This window comes from Tupaia chinensis, unplaced genomic scaffold (assembly GCF_000334495.1).
Source record: "Tupaia chinensis unplaced genomic scaffold, TupChi_1.0 Scaffold000153_1, whole genome shotgun sequence".
Classification (NCBI taxonomy): Eukaryota; Metazoa; Chordata; class Mammalia; order Scandentia; family Tupaiidae; genus Tupaia; species Tupaia belangeri.
Window position 1 is genome coordinate 646,895 of NW_006159624.1, and position 26,239 is coordinate 673,133.

Consider the following 26,239-nt stretch of genomic DNA (forward strand, 5'->3'; position numbering starts at 1 on the left):
ATAGGGTGTATTCTGCTATGAGGAGGAGGAATTACAGAAGTAGTAGAGGCTATGTTGGCTCCAGAGAGTGGGTTAGAGTGCGGCAAGGGTAAGGCTGGTCTTCACTGTAAAACAGCCTGTCTGTACCAGAGGCACTGAGCTACTTCTCCTCCTCTGTATCTACCATTTTGTTACCATTTTGGATAGGTTGAACTTTGATACCCAGATCACTCTTTTTCATTTTTTTCCTGGAGATCTGGAAATATGAGTGTTTAGTCCTGACTGTAACACTAACTAGCCATGGGATCTCGGGTTAGTCATTTTAGGGTTGGAAGAAAGCACTAAACTTCTTAAAGATTATGCTTTCTCCCTCACTACATTAAAAATAAACCATTGATGTATGAAGATATCCTACAAAGTTCTTAATTTTTCCTATTATTACCTTGATACCTTAAGACAAATCCCCATTTAGAAATATTTTCCTCCACTTCAGTTTCCCTGCTTTGTTAGTGCTCAGTCGAAGCAAATGTTTAGCCTACATGTCAGATGATCAAGCAGTCACTTCTATTTTCTGGACCTCGGTTTTCTTGAAGTTGGAAAATCTTCAATATCTTTTCCAGCATACGTTTTTATAATTTCATGACCTCAAAAACCTGTTTATCTACCTTTATTAGCATCTTATCTTGGCAACTGATATTTTCTAAATGAGAAAGATCATGTCACATTTCCATATTCTCATAATAAAGCTATATCTAACCTTCAGTGACTAGGAGATTTATGAAAGGATATTTGTGTCTCTTTTTATGTCTAAATCTTATGAAGGTTATATGTCTGTAAGAAGATGTGATCACCAGCAATGTCCTTGATTTACTGGTGGATTTATTTTTGAAATCAAGGCAAAGCCATTTTAATAAAGAATAAAAGTTATGACTCATTTATTGGAAAAGTCATGACACATTTTTACATAGAAAACCCATAGGAAAAATTTGTCATGACTTTTCTGACAACCCAGTAAAATACCTGTAAATAATTTGGGGTATGGTTCCGAAAATTTCCCTTAGCCTTTCCAGGCATTCACTTTCTGGCTCATTTGTTCATTCATTCACTCCTGATTTACTTACCACTAATATTTTATAAGGTAAATTTACCTCAAAGAACTTACAGAATTTCTCATGAGCAAATCTCTTATCTGGCCAACTCTAAAACCACTTCCCTTTGACTTTTCACGTCTGTCCTGAATGGATATGGTGCTGTGGTTCTTATGTATACTCAGACAATGGTAGTAGAAGCTCGGTCTCTTCACAGGCCTGGCTGTGATCTGCCTTTTAGATAGGAGTTGTTCCTTATTTGCCAGAAGGTTTAATGTAACAGATATTGCAAGGCAGACAAGTAAGCACACGCACCCAGAGCACACTGAGCCAATACCAATAGCAGGGAGACACTGGGTTGATGGAGGGAGAATGCTGCTCCAAGGTCCTGCTAATGTCTCTATGTGGCCATGCTGTATTTTCAGCTTGTCATCATGGCTGGGACAGTGCTGCTTGCCTACTACTTCGAATGCACTGACACTTTTCAGGTGCATATCCAAGGATTCTTCTGTCAGGATGGAGACTTAATGAAGCCTTACCCGGGGACAGAGGAAGAAAGCTTCATCACCCCTCTGGTGCTCTATTGTGTGCTGGCTGCCACCCCAACTGCTATTGTAAGTACAGAAATAGACTTCTTTCTTAATTGTCAGATACCAAATGGGATGCATTTCCTGTCTGCTTTTTCTCATCTTTCCTCTCTTCCTGGGCATTCACCAGTATCCATTATCATTGGTATACTGTTTCAGCCAAAACAGAGCGAGTGGAGATCCACATAAAAACTCTTGTCTGTTATAGGTGGCTTTTATCTTTTGATATATGAATTTGAAAAAGAAATACAAGTGTGTGTTAATGTCATTCATCACTGGGCATGCTTGGATAACATGTTAAGAACAGCTATTGTGCTCTTGAAAAGGTGTGCTGTGGGTTGTGTTATTCAGAAGAGACTCTGAATGTAAGTGCTATTATTGACATAAAGATTCAGATCAAGCAGAATAGAATCCCCAGGACTGGTATCTCCTGCTGTTCTGATTGAACTTCCAGAAAGGCTAGAGGATGAGAGCCATCACTTGACCTGAAGTTTTCTGTGCTTCATTCTTGATGGTTCTGGCTCCGTTCATGTTATATCACATTCAAGGAAGTTATAATTTTACTATCATGAATTTTGTTTTCTCTGTCATGAGAAAAAAAAAATGGCCAGACAGTTTTCTTGGGAAACTGCTTTAAGAACATAAAGCTCACAGATAATACTTAGACATTTTAATTGTTATTATAAAAATGATTCTATGTGGGAGAGTCCTAAAGTAAATATTTCTGTGTCTAAACATGCAATAAGATCAAATTAGTTAGGACACAATCTCAGCTACCATTTTCTTGTAATAGCTACCTTATCCCCATACTTGACCTCTACGTTCTTTTATAAAAATACTGATTGGCATGCTGAGAAATATACTAGTTCCTCAGACAATTTTTTTTTTTCTGTGCCAATGTTTTGCTTGGTTTAAGATGAGAAATGGAGGATTTTTGAGAAGAAATAATATGGCCATAATGAGTCATATTATGCTCACAAAGTATAACATGATACCTTAAGCAATTTGGATTGTTGATTCCAGGCTCAACAAAGCTTCCTCTTAAATGATAAACTATGCTGGAGGGATTAAAGTCAACATTAATAGTTGAGAGTGGTTAAAAACAAGCTGGAAGAAATAGAAGGAGCTACAGGGGAGTCCATGATTCTCAGCTTGAGTTGATCAGGGACTTCTGCCCAGCCTGCTGTTGGTGCCTAAAGGCTAGAGCACCCATGCCTCCCAATACCTGGTTCCTGCAATTCCTGACATGGAAGGTAGCATCTGCTGCCCTACATGTACTGACACTGTTCTGCCTCATACCCATCCAGGAGCAACAGGGAGGCCCAAAGCTCCTTGGTTTGAGCTCATCATGTTCCCCACTCCCAGCCAGCTCTAGGGAGGAGTGGCTACTCAGTCTGTACAAGCATACTGTGTGGAGTAGTCTACTAATTTTCTAACTCAACCTCCAGCCATAGTGGGAGAAGATTTAGGTGTACAGGAACCAAACACATGAAGACAGGAGATTCCAGAAGAGTTTTCTCCCCCACAATCCTTGTAGCAGTAAGAAGAAAACTCCCCTCTGAAAATCTGAACCCAAAACTTTTACTGGGAATTCTGCACTCCCATTTACAGTAGAGGGAAACACATGGGAGAATTGAGTATATTACCAGATGACTAAAAAAATCAAAAAAGGGCCCCAAGAAATAGTAGAAAAGCAGGAAATACCTCCTCCTCAGGAGAACACAAAATCCTCATAAGCAATTGATAAAACACAAAAGATTACAGAAATTTCAGAATACTCATTGTAACAAAACCCAATGAGAGGGACTAGCAGATGGCCCCCAGGGGGTGATTTCTCACTTCGCCTATCTGTTTCTCTCTGGCAAGTGCACGCACCCTATAATAATAAAAAAAAAAAAAAAAAAAAAAAAAAACAGAAGCCCAATGAGATGCAAGAGAAAACAACTAATTTTAGGAGATAAAAAAAATTCTTCCGTGACTTGAAGGAGGAGCTTCATTAAGAGAGAAACACATTGAAAAAGAGTCAAACAGAACTTTTGGAGACAATACTATGCAGTGCTGGCAGGTGGTGTGGTGGTAAAGGGCACTGGGCTCCACATGGCCGAATACAGCTAAGTCCCGGACCTGGCAGCTTGCTTTCTCACTTTTCCTCTCTGATCACATTAAAATAAATACAATGCAGGAGGGACCAGCAGATGGCATAATGGTTATGCTGTTGGACTTCCATGTAGTTGACTCCAGTTTGAGTCCCAGACCTGGTGACTTAAAACTCAAACTGGGCACATGTGTGCATACCCAAAATCATGAGAGGAGAAAGGAGAAGGGATTGCAGCATGACCATCTTCCTGGGGGATTATTTCTTGCTCTCTGGAGAGTACTCTATAGCAAAAATCTCTCTCAAAAAAAGATATATATATGATTCAAGAAATCAAAACCTCCCTCAAAAGTATCAACAACAGATTAGACTGTGTAAAAGAAAATCTCTGAGCTTGAAGCCAAAACCTCTGATTTATTCCAAGCAACTGAAGAAATGAATAACCATTAAAAACCAGGACAGCATATGAAAAACCCTAGACATCATTAAATAATCAAATATCCACTTAATAGGTATTCCTGAAGTTAAAGAAACAAGTAAAGACATAGAAAATCTCTTTCATGATACTTTAGCTGAAAACTTGACAAATTTAGAGAGGCATCCAAATTGTGGCTTGTCAGGAAAGTCATGGCACATTTTTGCATAGAAAAAAAGAAGAATACATCATTACTTTCCCAATGACCTAATAGATATGAGATCCTCTCCAAAGAATATCATAGCCAAATTGGTAAAAATCATAGATGAAGACAAGATCCTGAAAATGGCAAGGGGGAAACGCCAAGTTACTTACCTAAGTTACCCCATTAGACTAACATCTGACCTCTCAACTTAAACAATGCAGGCAAGGAAAGAATGAGAAAACATTTAAAATTGTGAAAGAAAAATAGTATCAGCCCAGAATATTATACCCATCAAGATTTTCCTTTAAATAGGAAGGAGAAATCAACTATTCCCAGATAAACAAATGCTGAAAGAACTCACCAAACTAAACCAGCTCATAGGGAAATACTTAGGGGATTACTACACCAGAAAAACTAAAGGGAGATAAAAAGAAGAGAGAGAACACAAAACGACTAGAAAAAAAAGGGTAAGTCCACATATAACAACATTAAACATCAAGATTAAATTTAGCAACTAGAAAGTTAAAAAATGTAGATTCACCTATCTTACACACAAGCAGGTTTAAGTACAAATTCAATTATTTCATAGTTGTCTCCTCAGGTTCCCATTTATATATGTATTATTTGTTTAATTTTTATAGAGACTTTTGCTATAGGGTACATCCACTCGCCAGAGAGACAGAAAGTGAGAAATGGCTCCCCAGGGGAATGGCCATGCCACAATCCCTTCTTCTCCATTCTCATCTCAGGATTTTGGGCATGCATGCACAAACACCCAGTGTGAGTTTAAGCCTCTGAGTCTGGTACTCGAACCATAGTCAACTACACAGAAGTCCAGCAATGTAAGCATTACACCATCTGCTGTTTCCTCAATTAATATATTTATCATAATCATTACTCTTTGTATAAAACTAAACAACAGAGGAAAAGTCCAAAGTGTTACAAGTCAGCTACTTTGGAATGAATTTAAGGAAGGTTAAAACCAAGAACTTCGTAAAGCCTATAAATCACAAAATCACTGTCTTTACCACATGTTTACTTTTAAACATCTCTTTCCAATTTTATTTTTGCTTTTGTGAGGACTTATTTATGTACTGTACAACACTATGATCTTATAAGAACTTACAGTGAGTGAGTAAAAATTATTTTCTATCTCTTCCTAATGATCTATTATGTACAAGTTTACTTATCTCTAACTGGACCAGTGATACCATGGATCTTTTTATAATATAAACTCTTACCTCCCACAGTCTTCTATGTGGATATTACAAATTCTTCTTTCATTGGCTATGTTAAGATTATTTTTGTTTTTAAAAAAATCATGAATTTATGGGAACTAGCAGTTAGCGTAATGGCTATGTTGCTGGACTCCCACGTAGTCGACCGCAGTTCGTGTCCCGGACCCGGTGGCTTAAAACTCATGCTGGGCGCGTGTGCGTGTATGCCCAAGATCCTGAGAGGAGAATGGAGGAGAAGGGATTGCGGCATGGCCATCCCCCCTGGGAGGTGATTTCTCGCTTTCTGTCTCTATGTCTCTCTCTGTCTGTCTGACGAGTGCATGCACCCTATAGTGAAAACCTCTCAAAAAAAAAAAAAAACCATGAATTTATGAGATGTTTTGTTGTCTGATTTGTAATCAATTTGTTTTTCTTTAGAACTGTATTTCACAGTGAAGAATGCCATAGACAATGCAGTACATACTTACAGAATAACCAGGGAAGCAGGTTTTGAATGTTCACAGTATAATATAATGTTAAACATTGAAGGTGGTGAATGTTTATATCCTCAGTTTGTTTATTATACTCTTTATACATGCTTTGAAAGACTATTCTGTACCTTACAAAGACATATGATTATATGTAAATAGGTTATAATAGAAAAAGAAACATATTCTTCCTGATTTTAAGGTGTTACTTGACTAAAATACTTTTTGGGCCATTTATTTTAACTATAAATACACTGACTGATGATAAGAGACGATATATACCAAATGATGTACGAAATATTAAAATTCACAGAAAAACAAAAATTTTTCCTACCCAGCATACCTGAATTCACATCCCAGCTATGTATTTTATTATCCCCCCCAACAAAATGAGGATAACTGGTCGCCTATTTCACGAGTTATCAGAAGGCCTAGAAATGACTTACTGCAGTACATAGAGAAACAAAGAACCTGGCTGGAAGCCATTCTTTGCCCTCTTTATGATCACAGACGAACTGCCTCAATCTAAAAAAAAAAGAGAGAGAGATACTACAGAACCTCCATAAGATCTTTTCTGTTTGGCTCTAGAGTGATGGTTAATGTGCCCTCTCCTCAAGAGGAAGGCTAATCTCCATCTCTTTCTAACCTTATCTTTTTTTTCCAGCCTGGGGAATGAGCAAACTATACCTATGCCACTCAAGGCAACAAACCCCACTCCCCAGATAAAACCAGGAGGCCATATTGGGTTCTGTCTGCAGTGGTCTGAAGGTGGCTCTGCTTGGAGGCAGTAGGCTTAGTTTGCAATCAGATCCTGGTTTCTTCCTGTCTCATAAGTTATCATTTTCCTATGTATTCAGATATGAATCCCTGATTGATCTAACATATTTTCTTCTCAGTCCAAGCAAATATTATTTATTGTGGTCTAGGTTTTGGTACAATTACTTTCTATAGATATTTTTTTCTGTTTAAAAAAAAAAAACAAAAACCACTAAGGGAAGTCAGCAGGTGGCGTGGTGGTTAAGGCACTAAACTACATGACTGACCATGATTCAAGTCCCAACCTGGCAGTTTGCTTTCTCACTTCCTTCCTCCCTTTCTCTTGTAAGCACATGTGCCCTATAGTAAATTAATAACAAACTTAACTCTTTTAAAAACACTATGAACAAAAAATTTAAATCAGAAAATAGAAATGATAAAATAAGAGCTAGGTTTTTAAAAAAAAAATAAATGTATGACTCCCTGTTTAATACAAACACAGAAGTAAAAATATTTATATATAAATATATATATTATGTAATATATCACATGTACATACAATTTAAGTAAATTATATATATACTTCTGTGTCAATAAATGCTTATGGCTCAATAAAATTGACAATATTGGGGCCAGCAGATGGCATAATGACTATGTTGGTGAACTCCCACATAGTGAACCACAGTTTAGATTTACTCCAGGCACATGTGTGTGTGTGTGCCCAAAATCCCAAGGGAAGAATGGAGGAGAAAAAATTGCAGCATGGACATTCCTCATGAGAGGTGATTTCTCTCTCTCTCTGTCCCTCAGTGAGCACACACATCCTATAGCAAAATTTGACAATATCGTTTGCAAAGGTAGTTTACTAACAATGCCTTAAGGAGATGCAGCAGAGCTGAAGAGATGAATAACAATAGAATACCTATACCTTTTTTTGTTTTGATTTTCTGTAGGTCACATGCACTTACTAAAGAGAGACAAAGAAAGTACTCCCTAGGGTAGATGGACACACCACAATCCCTACTTCTCCATTTTCTTCTCGGGATTTTGGACACACATGGACATGTTCCCAGCATTTTTCAGGCTACTGGGTCCAGAAATGAGACCATGTCATTGGCTAACCCAACAATAGAATTAAATTTTAGACTAAAATTTAAAATTTTTAATGTATCTCAAAAAAATAATGTAGGGACAAGCAGTTAGCATAATGGTTATGTCACTGGACTCCTATGTAGTTGACCGTGGTTTAAGTCCCGGACCTGGTGGCTTAAACTCACACCGGGCGCATGTGCGTGCGTGCCCAAGATCCCGAGAGGAGAATGGAGAAGGGATTGTGGTGTGGCCATCCCATCTGGGGGGTGATTTCTCACTTTCTATCTCTCTGTCTCTCTCTGTCCTTCTGGAGAACGCACGCGCCCAATAAGAAAAAACCTCTCCAAAAAAAAGGAAAAACAATTAATGTAGTCACATAGCTATAGAATAAGTTAATTTTGAGGAATAAAATTTCTCACACTATATAAAATGTTCCAAAAATGAATACTTCAGAGCATAGCATAAAATGAGAAAAACATGAATTTCAGGTCCACACAAATACTCACAAGAGCATCAATAGTACCAATCTCACTTAAGTGCTGATACAAGCATATTAAAAATGGATTGGTGAATTTGTCTACCTAAAAATGAAAATGTTTATTCAAGAAAGGTAAATAAAGACTGCAAAAAAAATAATTTGTAGTATTGAGACTCAAATTTAAAAGATGAGCTTCCCCAAATAAAAATAAGGGGTCCAGCCGTTAGCATAATGGCTATGTTGTTGAACTCCCATGTAGCTGACCGCGGTTCGAGTCCTGGACCTGGTGGCTTAAACTCACGCCTGAAGCATGTGTGTGCATGCCCAAGATCCCGAGAGGAGAATGGAGAAGAAGGGATTGTGGTGTGGCCATCCCCCTGGGGGCTGAGTTCTCGCTTTCTATCTCTATCTCTCTCTCTTCTTTCTGGCGAGTGCACACGCCCTATAGTAAAAACTTCTCCAAAAAAAAAAAAATGAGGTAGAATAGACAAAGTAATTTGTTAATTACTTTGCACATATAAACTGTACACATATAAACATTTTAGTAGCCAAAGAAATGTTTAAAGATAGAACATTTCCACATATAAATTGACAAATATCTTAAAGGAATGTTGTTGAAAACTTATTTTTATACAATTCTACAATAGTTGAAATGTAAACTACTATTTTCTTTCTGAAAAGTAGCTTATCAAAGAAGTGCTAAAAGCTTATAAACTTCAGAACCAGTCGTTAATTCTATTTCCTGGATTTATGTTAATCAAATTATCTGAGTTTTATACAAATATAAACTTTGCATATAGGAATGTTCATTTCAGCAACAGCAATAATGGGAAAGTTGCAATGGATTGAATACACAATACTAGGGGATTGGGTAAATACATTATGGAATCATGTCTTTGGAACATGATTACGATTTAATGTGGAGCTTGTTAAGTCCAAAAAATTGTATCTGGTATTATAGAATATAATGGTATTTCTAGACTGTAATAGTAGTTTTCTTTCTGTAAGAAAATCTGGCCTCTTAATTTTCTGGCTCAGCTTCTTTAGAAAAAGAAAAAAGATGGTATATATCAACTATATCAGTAGGCAAAATTGACCTGATTGTTTTTCAGAGAACTATTAGTAGAGAGAACTATTAGAGGGAGTTCCATGCTGTACCTTCCAGCTGCAGTGAGTCTGGTAACCTGATATGTAAATAATGGGGCCCTGGAAACTATGTCCTTGGAATTGCTAGACCACATATTCCTCTGAGAGCATACAGCTTTTAAGCCAGAATGACTCTCACATTCTTAGAAATGGATGTAGTCTCCATGCACCTGAGCTCTGCTGCTGTGCGGGGCCACTGCAAGGACACACACTGGAGAAGAATGGGTAATGCTGTCCTGCTGGCAAGCTGTTTTTCCTTCCAAGTGGAGCAGCGCCAAATGTGCCTTGAGGTGGTCTGTGGGTCTTAATATTTAATAGACCCTAAGAAGATACCTGTGGGTATTGTGAGTAGGAGAATGTCTTCAAAAAGTTCATACATTAGAACGTGTATATTATAAAAACCTATGCTTAGATTTCACATTTTTTGCATCAAAATCAACTTGTACTTTAATTTCTCATGAAAGTTTTGAAATCCCCTTGTATATTCTTGAATTTATAATTATATAAAAAGACTAGCAAGAAATAAACATTTTTGGCTATTATCTCTAAGGTAAAATTGCAGTTTTTTTCTATTATACTTTTATATCTTTCCAAATTCTACAAGAATGTATTATTTTAATATTAAATCTTAAATATAAATACACACACACACACTCGACATAGGGCACATGCACTTGCCAGAATGATGGAAATAGAAGGAAGAAGAAAGCACCCTCTCAATGGGATATGTTCATGCCACAATCCCTTCTCCATTTCTGCATCCTATCAAGATTTTGAACACGTACCTGGCATGTTTTTCAAGCCACCAGCACCAGAATTTAAGCTATAGTTGGGTAGGTAGGCTCCAATCCCCTCACCATTAAGCTAAGTGGGCAGCCCAAGACACATTTTTAAAATAAGGTGTGTCTTTCTTCTGGAAGTAATTATGAAATGACCAAACTTTAACATGACTTGAAAATAGCGATTCTAATGAACTAAAAACACAGCTGAGAAACAAAAATAGAAAAACAAAACTTTGTAAAGAATTCTCTTTTCTCTTAACAAATATAAATCCTTTTTCTTCCTAAGATTTTCAACAGCAACTATTCTCTAAGCAACAGTCTTTGATGTTTCTATTGATTCATTTTTCTCAAATGACAAATTGAAATGTCAGTGTGGGTCAAATGTTCCAATGGTGGCCAAGAAGACATGGTCAATGGAAAGTCTACTGAGCACTGAGAACCCACAGTTCTACTTTTGTTCCTCATTATTTGAAACCCTGAATCAGTCTTCCCATTCCCTGCTTCTCTGGGTGAAAAAAATGTGACCAATAATGCTGATAAGCCCCCCAAACTATGTGCTCCTAAAACTATGTGCTAAAATACTTATTAATGGTGATGGTAACTACCATCTTTTAATTTACTTATATTCTGCACTTGTTGCCAAATTTATCCTAACAGCTCAGTGAAATAGAAAATGGTTATTCAACGGAATATAGAGAAGGTGCGTGGTCCAATTTCCTTCACTTTTTTTTTGAGAGATTTTCGCTATAGGGTGCGTGCGCTCGCCAGACAGAGAGAGAGAGACATAGAGACAGAAAGCGAGAAATCACTCCCCAGGGGGGATGGTCACGCCGCAATCCCTTCTCCTGCATTCTCCTCTCGGGAATCTTGGGCACGCACGCACACGCGCCCGGTGTGAGTTTTAAGCCACCAGGTCCAGGATGCGAACCGCGGTTGACTACGTGGGAGTCCAGCAACATAGCCATTACGCTAACTGCTGGTTCCCCAATTTCCTTCACTTTTGAAGTGAAAACATTGAGCCTCAACTATGTCAAATCATTTGTAGAAGATTCCAATTAGTTATATTCATTACTGAACAGACAATCACCCATTTGATTCCACTTTTACTTTCCATCCAAGTAAGGGGAAAGAACCAGGGCTGATTACAGCTGATGGATTAATGGCAGAGAGCAGTGTCACTTTACAACTCTGCTAATGGTGCTTCATCTTCTCTTGAGGCCTTAAACTAAATGAGCTGCCCCAGGACAGAAAACAGAAAAATTCTTCCAATACTTGGAGAAATTTTCTGAAAGCAAGGAGCTGTGTTTGCACCATGCTAGTGAGGATAGCTTATCCAAGAGCGGCCTTTGTTGGATCACAGGTTCCAGGTGCCCATCTAGGCATACACCCTTCTTCTGAGTGTGCATCTTTCATTCTCCTTGTGATACAATCATCTTTTCTCAGGTTTAGGCTGCCAAGACAGGGCAGTGATCCCCCACTGCATGACCCTGCTGGTAAGTCATGTTCCTTCTATGGGTTCCGTTTCCTCAAATGTACAGAAAAGAAGTGGTGAGGCTAAATGATTTCCAAGATCTTTATAGTTCTTATAGTCCATGAGAACTGAAATAGGAACATTCTACAAATGTTAGCTTTCCAACCCCTAAGTCACAACTTACTTTCCAGAGTTCAGTTTGCAACTCTGTACCAGGTCAAGTGTTTTACAGAACTGCAAGGCTTTTTTTTTTTTTTTTAATGCCTCCTTAAAACCCTTTTCTATTCTCTCTGGAGTATAAAGAAGGTAGGATACCTCTTGGATGATCTGTGTGACACTAACTAATGGTAAGTTGCAAAACAGTAGCTCAACCTGGACTTGTCCTTGATTTTCTATGCATCCTCAAGTACATTAACCATGGAAGAGCTCAGCAGCCTACACTGCTGTGTGTCTCTGTAGATGGACATTAACAAACTATTTATAACTGCAGGGACACACAGGAAAGATAGGAGGAAAATGACTGCTGTGTGTTTGACTTGTCATTTCCCATTTCTCCATTTGTGCTTTGCTGTCAGAAAAAATCAGCATCATATTAAGACAAATCCGCATGGGATAAACTGCATGGGGCCACGGCCACTGCTGTCCCAGATCTTTAGAAAATGTTAGAGCATGGGAGAATTTGTTGTATTCAGAATTATTGGGTCATCAGAAAAGTCAAGATGCATTTTTGCATAGAAAAATGGACAAAGTATGTCATGACTTACTGACAACCCAATATTTGGCCAAAAGTTGTAGCTCAATCTTCAAAGAAATTTGCACAGTGTGTTCTAAGCACCTGTAAACCTTGGTTGACTACTGCCTTGGGCCTTCTGAATAAATTCAAATACTCAAGTCAAAGGAAGAGAACCTGTTTGGATAAGAGGATTTACTCTGCAGAGGATCTCATTTTATCTCAGCCCTAGTGGCACAAGGCATGAGAAATGATGATTAAACTTTTTTCTTGGCCTCACAATGAAGTGACAGGGGAATATTTAGTACTGAAGTAGCAGAAAACTTGACTCCTACTTTGAAAAAATTGAAATGACTGTTTGCATGCAAGTATGCACACGTGCATATACAAGACTCATCTAGAATTTCCTAGGAAAGGAAGAAACAAATACAATTTGATCGAAATGCTCAATTTGGAGGAAATTGTGAATCTCCATTTGGAAGTTTCTGAGCTATAAGCTCCTACAGCAAATGCAAAAGCTTAAATCAAATTGCAAATCACAAAGTGGGTTCTCAATAATGCTTGCCTATTGACTGCCTGATGAAGAACACAGCTGCTCAAGCAAAGGAAGCATTGTAGAGCCTTGTACTCCCTCATAATCTGCCTCTTCTATGCTCTGAAAAGTCTCCACTGCTGAAATTCCTTTGAACATTTTATAATTCACTTTTTCTTGTATGTATGTTATTGCATGACTTCCTTTGGTTTTCAATTTTTACCGTGATCACATTTTTGTTGTTAACATAGTCTTCACAGTTTACATTGTTTCTGGAAATGATTTCTAGATATGCCTATTTATTGTTGTAGATTTAAAGAAAAAATCTGAAGGAAAAAATATCCTCCCTTTTCTCCCCACACTGCAGATGACATGTTCTCAATTTCACTCAGAGATCATTTTTCCCCTCACAACAGGGGAAAAAAATGTTTTCCACCTTAAAAATGAGCTGCCCCAGGACAGCGGTGCTTTCACAATTGCTAATTCATGGAACCAACTCAAATGTCCACAAAGAGATGAAAAAAGTGTGGCACATATACTCCATGGACTACCATGGAATACTATTTTTTTTTTAATTCTTTTTTTTTTTTTTTGAGAGATTTTCACTGTAGGGCGCGTGCGCTCGCCAGACAGACAGAGAGAGACATAGAGACAGAAAGCGAGAAATCACCCCCCAGGGGGATGGCCACGCCGCAATCCCTTCTCCTCCATTCTCCTCTCGGGATCTTGGGCACGCACGCACACGCGCCCGGCGTGAGTTTTAAGCCACCGGGTCCGGGACACGAACCGCGGTCGACTACGTGGGAATCCAGCGACATAGCCATTACGCTAACTGCTGGTTCCCCATGGAATACTATTCAACCATAAAAAAACAAGTCCCTGGCATTTGATAGAAAATAGAAAAATGTGAAAGATTTATTGCTGAGTGAAGCAAGTCATGCTATGAAACAGGGAAATTGTAAGTCTGCATTTAACATACACCAGCTGTCCACACTCTATGGTAGAGACTAAAAGACTAGAGGACATAAAAGCATTGAAAATTGTTATGTACTCTAGGGAAAAAGTGGAAGGAGAGTGGGAGGGGGAAGAGCATAGGAAAGGAAATTTGGGGGAAAAAATAGAGAGGTAAGACATTCGTGGGACACAGATATGGTTTATTACCTTTTGATGAGGACATGTATAGTGTTCTCAACTGGGCTGGACTGAGGTGTATATCATGCTGGGTAAAGTCTCTTTATGATCTAAATGGTGTATAGGGATTTAATATATAAATAATAATTAACTTTTTTTAAAATATGCCTTCAATGCTTGGTGACTAGATGATTGTGTTAAAGAGCTTGATAATTTGTTCCTTGAAAAGAATCATGTTTGCCTTAAAATATGTGATGATTAATTTAACTGACCACAATGTGTTTTACTTTTTACTGACAACAGTAGCAGTATTTTTTTAAGTCATCTTCAACTCCCATTTCTTTTATGCTCACTGGTCAGGGAAAAATAGAGGTCTAAGAGAACATTATGTTTTGAAAATGTATGGTATCATCATGGTGCTATATTTTATATTAAGTCTCAATTAAGTCTTCGTAATGGGTGAATATGGCCCATAAATTAAGATCAGTAAAGAAACTTGAGTTTACGAAACACTGTTACCCGAGTGACTGGATGACGGCATTTTGAAAATCGTTCAAACAGCCTCAATTCCTTTTCAGCCATGAGCTTGAAAAGCATAGAATGTGCCTAGAGCTGAATTCCATCATCTACTCCTAGGTCTGATAAGGCAGAGGTCGAGGACTCTTGAACCAGCCAAAGCTCAGCAAGTTAGTGGACCTGAACTTTACTGTAGATTTGGGTTTTTAAGGGCACTCAGAAAATATTAGAGTGTGGTGATGTTGGTAGTCAGGAATGGCAGCAAAGTCTTTATGTTCAAAATCTCCTGAGTCACTTTGAAACAAAATCTACAACAAAAATTGTTCTTGAGTTTCTTGACAATGCTTATGACTAGAGAAGTCTACCAGAGAGAATATTGGAAGCATCTAAAAATTCAAGAGATGGAGAGCTTTGAAGCTACTTAGGCACTAATGTTGGGTAGTATATAAAGGACTCCTTCCTCTTCCCCAGAATGTCAGACATAGAATATCCAGAGAGTAAACAAGATCTGGTCACTAGCCTTTCATGTCTTTTAGGAACCTCAAAATGATGGAGATATTAGAATATGTGCTAACTGCTCAGGCAGCATCACTTTGCTTTTAGGCGTTTACATGATGTGGGTAAAGTTTCATGGAATTATAGAAATGAATGATGGCTGAAAGCAGCAGCATTCCAGGACACTGCACTGGTTCTAAAGAATGTAGCATACTGAATTTAGATTGAAAACCAGTTATGTGATTTTTGTTTCCCTTAATTAACCCTCTCTTTTCAACTCCTATCATAAAAGCAAAGATGTTAGAATTGAAAAAGCAGCTTATGAAGTCTTCTAATCCAGTTTATTTATCACACATCTGAGAAACTGAGGCCCAGAAAGGTCAAGCTGCTAGTCTAAAATCAAACACCTAATTAAGGGCAGAGCCAATATAATTATACCATGTTTTCTTACTCCAGTACTAAGCACAATGATTGATTTTTTCTATTTAACACACATTCTTGCCTAGAAAAAAGCAATAAGTGAAGCCAACAAATCCCCATTGAATATCAATGGACAATGGATGTTCTTATGTTTATATTATTTTAATCCTCCCAACAACTTGCTGATATAGTCATTTACCCTCATGTTCAAATCGTTAATAAGTAAATAACAAGCAAACGAAAAACAAAAACTGAGGCTCAAAAGGTTCATTTATTTGCCTAAAATTATACATCAAGAAACAGGAGAGCTGGGGACTGATCTCATAGTGTAATGGTTAAGCTCTGTGCATAGGGAGCCAGATCCCACAGGGTCACCCGGCCCTACCAACTTGAGAAACATACCTTGTGTGTGTGTGTGTGTGTGTGTGTGTGTGTGTGGCCAAAATCCTAATGGGATGGAGAAATTAAGGAAATAGCATTGCAACCTGGTGAAACACCCATGGGGTGTGAATTTTTTGACTCCAATATAAACTCATACTTCAATTGCAATTTTCCACAAAATTACTGACATCCCATATGCAATTCTAATACATCTTATAGTGACTAGCTTTTTTTTCCCATACTATATTTTGAAAGTTGAAAACTGTCCCCTATATTATCAGTTATTTACTGCTTATCATATCTCCCATAAAACACTTGTGAAGGTCACAGCAAGGTAGCAGAATAGGACTCTCGTAATGTTTCTGTGAGAGAAACAATCAATTTGAACTATTCATGTACATGAATACTTTCACGAGAGTTAAGAAAACTGAGAGATTGCAGCACTAGGTTGTGTAGCCTGATAAGAAAAGACACATTGAAAGGGTAGGAAGGACAATTTTATGTCACTTCTTCCCAACCCCAGACAGCACAGATACCATGTACTTGGAGGAAAGAGAGGGACATGAGAACAAGACTTGGTTTATACCCTAAAATGGGGCCTAAATCAGTAAATCCCAGCACCAGGCACACTTCCTCAGTGTGCCCTCAGATACAAGGTTGGTACTCATGGACTAAACTTCTAGATTTATTCTAGCACTATGTGGGATCCCACAGACCTAGACTCCAGTCTTGTGAGGCAGACTCAATCTCTGGTCCTCACCACCAGTGGGCCAAAGTCAACAGCTCTGGAATCTGGACAGTCTTAAGCTTAAGGCAGGCCTCAGGAGTCCCAGACTTCAGTGGCACCCCAGGCCTGCACTAGCCACAGTGGTCCCAGGTTTCGGAAGCATGTCAGGCAGTCTGCCCAGAATCTCTGGGTGGGCTGACTATTGAAGGGTCTTCACAGACAAAATCAATCTTTGAAAACTAGAATAAGTACCCAGTTCAATCATGACATCAAAAATTCAAAATGTAAGAGAGAACTACAGTAAAACATGATTTGTGTATTTGTGTGATCAAAGTTAAATCAAAAGCTTTAAATAAACTTATGGGACAGATGGTGCAGTGATAGCACAACTGGACCCACATGGGAAAGCTTTGAATTTGTGTCCTAGGACCTCCCTGTACATGCTAGTGATTCACACTGCCTGAGATTGGAGGGATCGTGGCATGAGGACCCTGTTGGGGATGCCCTTCTCTCTCTCTCAGAAGAAATAACTTTAAAAATAATAACCAGTTATAACTTTAAGATATTTATTGCAATCCTCATGGTGACCACAAAACAAAAACCTGCAGTAAATACACACACATACAAAGAATCTAACCAAATCATTAGAGAAAAGCCACAGAAGATGGTAAACAAGAATGGCCATAACAAAGGACCTACAAAAACAACCAGAAAACAATCAACAAAAAGACCGCAGTAAGTCTTTCCTTATGAACAATTACCTTGAATATAAATGGATTAAGTTTGACAATGAAGACACACAGTAACTGCATGCATAAACAAAATTAGACCTAACTCGATGCTGCCTGCAAGAGACTTCGTCTGTATGAATGCACTTAAAGGGCTAATTCACCAAGAAGAAGTAGCACTTATAAACATCTATGCACCAACTTAGGAGCACCCAAATGCGTGAAAGAAAGACTGCTAGATCTAAAAGGAGAAAGAGATTGAAATACACTAATCATTGAGGATCTCTACACCCCACTATCTCTTTTGGACAGATTATTTAGACAAAAATAAGCAAAGAAATATTGGATTTAAACAATACCATAAATCAAATGGACTTGACAGACATCTATAAAACCTTCCACCCAACAACCACAAAATATACGTTTTTCTCAAACCACATGGAACCTTTTTGAAGATGGACCACATAGTAAGGCACAGTGTCAATGGCAAAAAAATTATACCCAACATCTTCTCTATGATGATGGAATTAAACTTGAAATTAATTTCAGAAATAACCCGCAAAAATATACAAACATATAGACACTCAACAACCTACTTCTGAATTACTTCACAACCACTGAAAAATTAAGACTTAAATTCAAAGATTCATTGAAATCAATGATGATGAGTACATAAGTTTCTATAATCTATACAAGACAGCAAAAGCAGACATAAGGGGGGCATTCACAGCAATTAGTGCACATAAAAAGATGGTTAAGGTGGCAAATGGACAACCTAACACATCTCAGGGAACTGGAACCCCCCCCCCAAAAAAAAATGCCCAAAGGAAAGAAATATTCGAGCAGAAATAAATAACTAGAGTATAAACAAACTACAGAAAATAAATGAAACCAAAAGATGATTCTTAGAGAAAATAAATGAAATTGACACAGCATTAGCTAGATTAATTAAGGAGAGAAAGGAACCAGATAAATCAAATCAGAAATGAAACAGGCTATATTAGAACAGAAATATAAAAGATCATTAGAGAATGTTATGAGCAACTATACACCAACAAACAAGAAAACCTTGGTGACATGGACACATTCCTGTACATACATAATCAACCCAGATTGAATCAGGAAGAAAGAGAGCCTGAATAGAGCCCATAACAAGCAATGAGATTGAATCAGTAATAAATAACCTCCCAACAAAGAAAAGCCCAAGTCCTGATGGCTTCACTTCTGAATTCTACAAAACTTTTAGAGAGCTAACCCCAATTCTATGCAAACTATTTCTAAAGATCCAAAAGGAAGGAACCCCCCCCCCAAATTCATTTTGATACCTCCATCATCCTCATCTCTGAAAGGACATAACAAAAAAAGGAAAAACTACAGACCAGTATCTCTGATGGACATATAGGCAAAAATTCTCAACTAGATACTAGCAAATTGTATCCAACAACACATAAAAATGATTATACACCATGACCAGGCAGGCTTTATTTCAGGAACACAAGGGTGATTCAACATATGCAAAACCATAAATGCAATACACCATATTAACAGAAAGATAAAAACCATATAATCATATCAATCAGTGCAGAAAAAGCATTTGATAAAATACAACATCCCTTCAGATTATGACCCTCAGCAAAATTGGCATAGAAGGGACATTTCTCAACACAATAAAAGCCATCAATAAAAAACCTATAGCTAACATCATACTGAACACTAAAAATGAACAAGACATCATAGCCATTGCAATCAGACAAGAGAATAAAATAAAAGGTATTCAAATAAGGAAATAAGAAAATATCTGTTTACAGATGACATGATTATATATAGAGAGAACCCAAAACAATCTTTAAAAAAAAAAAACCCTTCTGGAAGTGATGGAAGAATACAGTAAATGGCAGGATATAAAATCAACATACAAAAATCTACATATATAACATTTCTATACACAAACAATGAGCAGACTGAGGTAGAATTGAAGAAGGAATCCCATTTACAATTGCCATAAAGGTATGAGATACCTAGCATATATATATATATATAAATTTAAAGAACTTGAAAATGACACAAAAAGTAGAAGGATGTTCCATGTTCCTAGATTGGAAGAATTAATATAATCAAGATGTCAATTCTACCCAAATTAATCTACATATTTAATGCAATCCCAATCAAATTACCAGAGGCATTATTCACAGATTAAGAAAAAACAATCATAGAATTTGTCTATAATCATAAAAGACCCATATCACCAAAGTGATACTGTGTAAGAAGAGCAAAGTAGGAGGCATCTCACTCTCTGACCCCATAATATATTACAAAACTGTGATAAACAAAACAGCATGGTTCTGGAACAGAAACAGGCGTGTAGACCAATAGAACAGAATAGAGACCCCAGAAATAAATCTCAAAACATACATACAGCTAACTGATTTTGACAAAGGGCTCCAGACAACCGAGTGCAGAAAAGAAAATCTCTAGCAAATGGTGCTGGAAAAACTAGGTATTCACTTGCAGAAAGATGAAACTGGATACCTATCTTTCACTATTAACAAAATCAACTCAAAATGGATCAAAAGTCTAAACCTAAGATGTCAAACTACAAAACTGCTTTTGGAAAACATATGGGAAACTATTGGAGACATGAGAATAGGCAAAGACTTCTTAAATAAGAACCCGCCCCCCCAAAAAAACAGACAATAATCCCCAAAACAGAAAAGTGGGGTTACATCAAGATAAAAAGCATTTGCATAGCAAAAGAAACAATTGAGTGAATTGACAACCCTTTGAATGGGAGCATATTTTGCAAACCATGGCTCAGATGAGGGAATGACAACCCGAATAGACAGGGAACTCAAGTAGCTTCCCCCCCCAACAAAAAATAATCACTCTAATTAAATCATGGGCAAATGAGCTGAACAAACAACTCTCTAAGGACATATGAATAGAGAGGCATTGTATGTCCCCACTCAATATATACCAAATATCTACACTCTATGGCAGAAACTGAAAATTGGAGGGTATAAAGGCATAGAGAATAACAGTGACTACTAGAGACATTGTGGGAGGAGGGTCGGAAATGGGGGAGAGTGAGAGGGAGGGAATCAAGGGGAAAAAGAAAGAAGCAAAACATTTAAGGGACCACAAAAAATGGAAAATTATCTGCCGATGATAATGTGTATGGTAATATCTTTGACAGAACCAATATCTAGTGTATTCATGATTAGAAAAGCTAGTATGCTGTAACAATTCAGTGATTGAATGTTAAAAATAAATAAATAAAATGAACAAACACTGTCTTGTATCTTAGGTCATAAAGTCTTTTAAAAATTTTAAGAAGAATGGGACCAGCGGATGGCATAGTGTTTACATCTGTGGATTTCCACATGGCCATCTGCCATTTTTGACCCAGTAGCTTAAAAATCATGCTGGGCATGTAAGCATTTGTGCCTGAGATCCCAGGAAAAGAATGGAAGAGAAGGAGATTGTGGCATGACCATCTCTTCCAGGGGGCTGATTTCTCACTTTCTCTCACTGTCTCTGTTTCTCTCTCTAGAGAACCTGTGGACCCTAAAGCAAAAAACCTCTTAAAAATTTTTTAAGAAAATAAAAGTCATATCAAGTTTTTTTAATATCACATGGCATAAAACTAGAAATCTATAACAGAAGAAACTTTAGAAAATTTATGAATACATAGAAATTAAACAACATTCTCCTGAATTACCAACAAGTCAGTGAAGAAAGTAAAAGGCATACTAAGAAGTGTCTTAACAGATTCTTTAAAAATATGTAAATAGAACTACCTTTGATCCAATAATCCCAGTCCTTGATAAGTACCCAAAGGATAATAAAGCACTAATTAGGAAGGACATTTAAACTTTTGTGTTTATGGGAGCATTATTCACAATTGTGAATACATAGAATCAACCTAATTATCTAAGAATCTATGACTGGGTTGAAATATTATGGCATGTATATATTATGGAATACTATTCAACCACAAAGAACAATGAGACACTGTCATTTGAGTCAAAGTGGTTGACTATAGATGATTTAATTCTAAACAAACTAGCCAGATTTTGAAAAACCCTGTATGTCTCTTTTAACACATATAGAATGTCTGTACTCTTTGGCAGAATTTGAAAGATCCATAGATATGGAGTACGGAGGGTAAGTGTAGATACCAAAGTCTTTAAGTGAGGGGAGCAGATGGTAGAGGGTAGGTGGGAAGGGCAAAAGAAAGAAACCCTTAACATATTAAAGAATTTAAAATTCTCTATTAAAATGATATATATGGTAATATCCTTGATTTATCAAAAATAAATGGAAAATATTTCTTGAGGCAAATGATAATGGAAACACAATATTCTAAAACTTACAAGACAAGGAAAAAAGCAGTTCTAAGAGGGAAATTGATTATAATAAGTGCCTACATCAAAAGAGAAGAGTGATCTCATATAAAAGCTTAACATTGCACCCCAGGAACTGGAAAAAAAAAAACAGGAACTAAGCACAAATTTTGTAGAAAGAAAAATAATAATTATCAAAGAAGAAATAAATGAAATGAGACTAAAAAAATTTAGGGACGATCAATGAAACAGTATTTTTTTAAAGATGAAATCTACAAACTCTTAGCTAGACTAAGAACAAGAAAAGTCAAAAGAAAAAATCAGACCTAAAATCAGCTTAAAAAATAAAACTATGAGCAGATGGATACTGAACTTGAACTGTGAAATATTACTTTCCTTGACCAAAAGATTTTTCTGCTGAGACTTCCCTCTCCAGATTCATTTCTAGTGAGAAAAGCACACCACCAGGTCCATCCTGAGATGGATATTGAACTTGAGTTGTAAAATATTGCTTTACTAGATACCATCAAACATCCAAACATCCAGATAATTGGTACCCCAGAAGGCAAAGTGACTCATAAAAGCATTGATAATCTATTCCATGAAATCCTGGAAGAAAATTTTCCAAACCTAGAGAAGCATTCAAATATCCAGTCCCAAGAAATACAAAGAAACCCAAATAGAATCAACCCAAGAAGATCTTGTCCAAGACACATTATAGCCACATTGACCAAAACCACAGACAAAGACAAGATACTAAGATTGGCAAGAGAGAAACGGCAAGTTACTTACAAAGGATATCCCCATCAGGCTAATAGCAGACCTCTCATCAGAAACAATGCGAGCAAGGAAAGAATGGGAAAATATATTCAAAGTGTTAAGAGAAAAGCATTTCAACCAAAATACAAGATTATCCTTCATATGGGAAGAAAAGACAAGCACATTCTCAGATAAACAAAACCTGAAAGAATTTATCAATACCAGACCAGATATCCAAGAAATTTTCAAGGATGCACTCTATCAGGGAAATTAAATACAGACACACAGAAATAAGGGTTCAAAAACTAGGAAAATGGCCAACTTAATCATAGGGACAGGTCTGGAGTTGAATATTATATCCCAGAATTTAATTAGGAAGATCAAACCACAACAGAAGATAGATTAAGTACATGAGACTGAACTGGCAAAATAGAATTTTATAACTTTTGACTAAAACATTGCTGATTTTCTCCTAGACTTTGTTTTCTGGTTTTAAGGATTTTTATACTGTCCTAAGCTGCCAATAGGTTCATGTTCCTACTATTTGAACGCAATTCTAACCTGTTTCCTGGCTTTAAGTTTTAAGCAAATTTCCTTAACATTTCTTTGGCTTATTAAATCTAAAACTGTTTTTCTTGAAATTAAAAAAATATTTAAAAATAGTTATTTAATGACCATAGTAAGCTATCTAGCATCAGCTAGGTGCTACTTTATAGTATATTCATTCTACTCAGTTTCACGCCTAAAGTCAGACATGTATTCACAGGTATGTATATACCAGCTGAACTTGATATTGAAAGTAGGTAGATTATTTAAGAAATTTTGTGAATCAATAAAATGGGGAAAAAGGGAATGGAAAATGACTATAGACACCTGAGATAGTGTGGGAGGAGGGTGGGAATTGGCAGAGGGCAAGAAATAGGGGTAAAATATATATATGCATATATATGGTGTGTATACACACACACACACACACACATATATATGAAACTAGAAATGGAAAATTATTGACAACATGCATGATTAAGCCACTGCACAGTATATTCTGGATGGGAAATCACATTTTGTATGCGCTAACAATGCTCAGGGAATGAATGTAAATTAATTAATTTTAAAAAGTTTCAGAAGAAAATTGCAGGGTACTTGTAACTAGATTCTAGCTTTGTCCATATTTTTAGTTTAAGGTATTTTGTGAATTGATAAAATATGGGGGAAAAGTTTAGTATGAAAGGGAGTGGGGGGAAGGGTAAGTAAAAAAAGTAAAAGTATGCTTAATTGACAAAAAATAAGAGGCTATTTGCTAATAAGTTATAGAGCAATATCTTTGGCTTGACCGACATGCATAGTATTTGTGCTAGAAAAAGTAATGTTATACACTGTAAAGATGTGATTAAATGTAAATTATTTTAAATAAATAAAACTACCAATGGTTAAGGCATGGAATCAACCTAAGTGTCCAAAAACTGATGAATGGGTTGAAAAACTGTGGCACATACTATGGAATTCTGCTCAGCCATAAAAATCAATGATAACCTGGGCTAGTAGGTGATGTGCTTTAGTTGCTGGACTCCCACATGGCCAACTATGGTTTGAGTCTCAGACCTGGAGGCTTGCTTTTTCTCTCTGTCTCTCTCCCTCTCTTTCTCTGATGAATGCACTTTAAAAAATAATACTAATAATAATTGAATAAATAATTCTTTAAAAGAAAAAGATCAATGAGACCCTATCACTTGACTCAAAGTAGATGACATTAGAGGACTTAATGTTAATTAAAGTAAGCCAGACTTTGATAGAGATACACTGTAGGGACCAGCAGTTGGTGTAATGGCTATGTTGCTGGATTCCCATGTAGTCAACTGCAGTTTGAGTCCCCAACCTGGTAGCTTAAACTCATACCGTGTGTGTGTGTGTGTGTGTGTGTGTATGCATGCTCAAGATCCTGAAAGGAGAATGGAGGAGAAGGGATTGTGGCGTGGCTGCCCCCCTGGGGGGTGATTTCTTGCTTTCTGTCTCTCTATCTCTGTATTTCTGGTGAACACACACACCCTATAACAAAAACCTCTCCAAGAGAAAAAATGATACACACTGTATATCTCCACTCAGTATGTACCAAATATCTGTACTCTGTGACAGAAATTGACAGATCTGAAGATAGGATAATAGAGAAGATAGTGTAGATACCAGAGACCGTAGTGGGTGGTAGAGAGTGGATGGGAGGAACAAAAGAAAAACATTTAACAGACAAAAGAATGTAAAGTTCTGTTTTTAAAAGACCTGTAATTTTTTATTTATAAAAATAAAAATTCAAATAAATTTTTTGAGAGGTTTTCACTATAGGGTGCGTGCGCTTGCCAGACAGAGAGAAAGAGACAGAGAGACAGAAAGCGAGAAATCACCCCCCAGGGGTATGGCCATGCTACAATCCCTTCTCCTCCATTCTCCTCTTGGGATCCTGGGCACACACGCACAAGCACCCGGTGTGAGTTTTAAGCCACTGGGTCTGGGACGCGAACTGTGGTTGACTACATGGGAGTCCAGCGACATAGCCATTATGCTAACTGCTGGTCCCCAAATTCAAATAAATATTTGAAAATGTTTTCTTACAAAATGAGAAGTTGCATTATTCCTGATGAAAATAGATACAAATAACTTCAATAAAATACTAGTAAACTGAATTGGCCATCATATTAAAAAGATAATTCACCATAATCAAGTGGTATTCGCCACAAGGATACAAGGATGGTTCAATATATGCAAGTCAATAAACATAATGTAACACATTAGCAGTATGAAGGACAAAAATCATATGACCATTTCAAAACATTCAACGAATTGCACAACATTGTATTACAAACAAGTTTATGCCAACAAACTAGAAAGCCTAGATGAAGGGATATATTCCTTGACACATACTCCCAACTAAGACTGAATTATAAATATAAAATCTGAACAAATAAAAAGTGATGACAAGATTTAATAAAGAATAAAAAAGTCTCCCATCAAAGAAAAGCTCAGAAGATCAATTCATGTCATGTTAACAGAATGAAGGACAAGAATGATATCATTCAAATAGATATAGAAAAATCACTTGTTATGGAATCACAAACAACATTATACAAAATTATAGGAAATATTTTTAACATTATCTTTAAAATTCAGTATTTTGAAATTTGGAAGTTTATTAACTGTCAAGAACTAGGGAGTATGAGCAAATATTTTTTGATATGTAAATGTAGAAAAATGTAAAAAATAAATAAATGAAAAAAGATTTTAAAAATCACTTGACAAAATTCAATACCTTTTTATGATAACAAAAAATTCCAAATTAGATATAGAAGGAATGTACCTCAATATAATTAAGCCCATATATGGTAAATCCACAACAGTTATCCCACTCAATGAGAAAATGTTGAAAGTTTTTTTCTCTAAGGCCTGGGACAAGACAAGGTTGCCCACTTCCATCACTTCTATTCCATATATTAGTAGATCACCTAGCAAGAACAATTAGAAACAGAAATACAAAAAAATCCAGATTGGAAAGAAAGAAGTTAAATTGCTTCTGCTTGCAAATACAGAAAATGCTGAAGACTATCAAAAACTTTTAGAATTAAAAAAAGCATTAAATTTGCAGGATTTAAAATCATCATATGAAAATCAATAGTATTTTTATACAACAAT

General features: G+C 36.8%; 1 protein-coding gene across 1 annotated transcript in view; it reads left to right on the top strand.

Moving 5' to 3' along the window:
* The window catches only part of PLPPR1 (phospholipid phosphatase related 1), a 349,623-nt gene that overhangs the window by 273,527 nt on the left and 49,857 nt on the right, over window positions 1–26,239 (top strand). Inside the window, exon 3 of the mRNA XM_027770697.1 lies at window positions 1,493–1,681. Coding sequence (XP_027626498.1) covers window positions 1,493–1,681 — 189 coding nt within the window. The remainder of the gene's footprint in view (window positions 1–1,492; window positions 1,682–26,239) is intronic.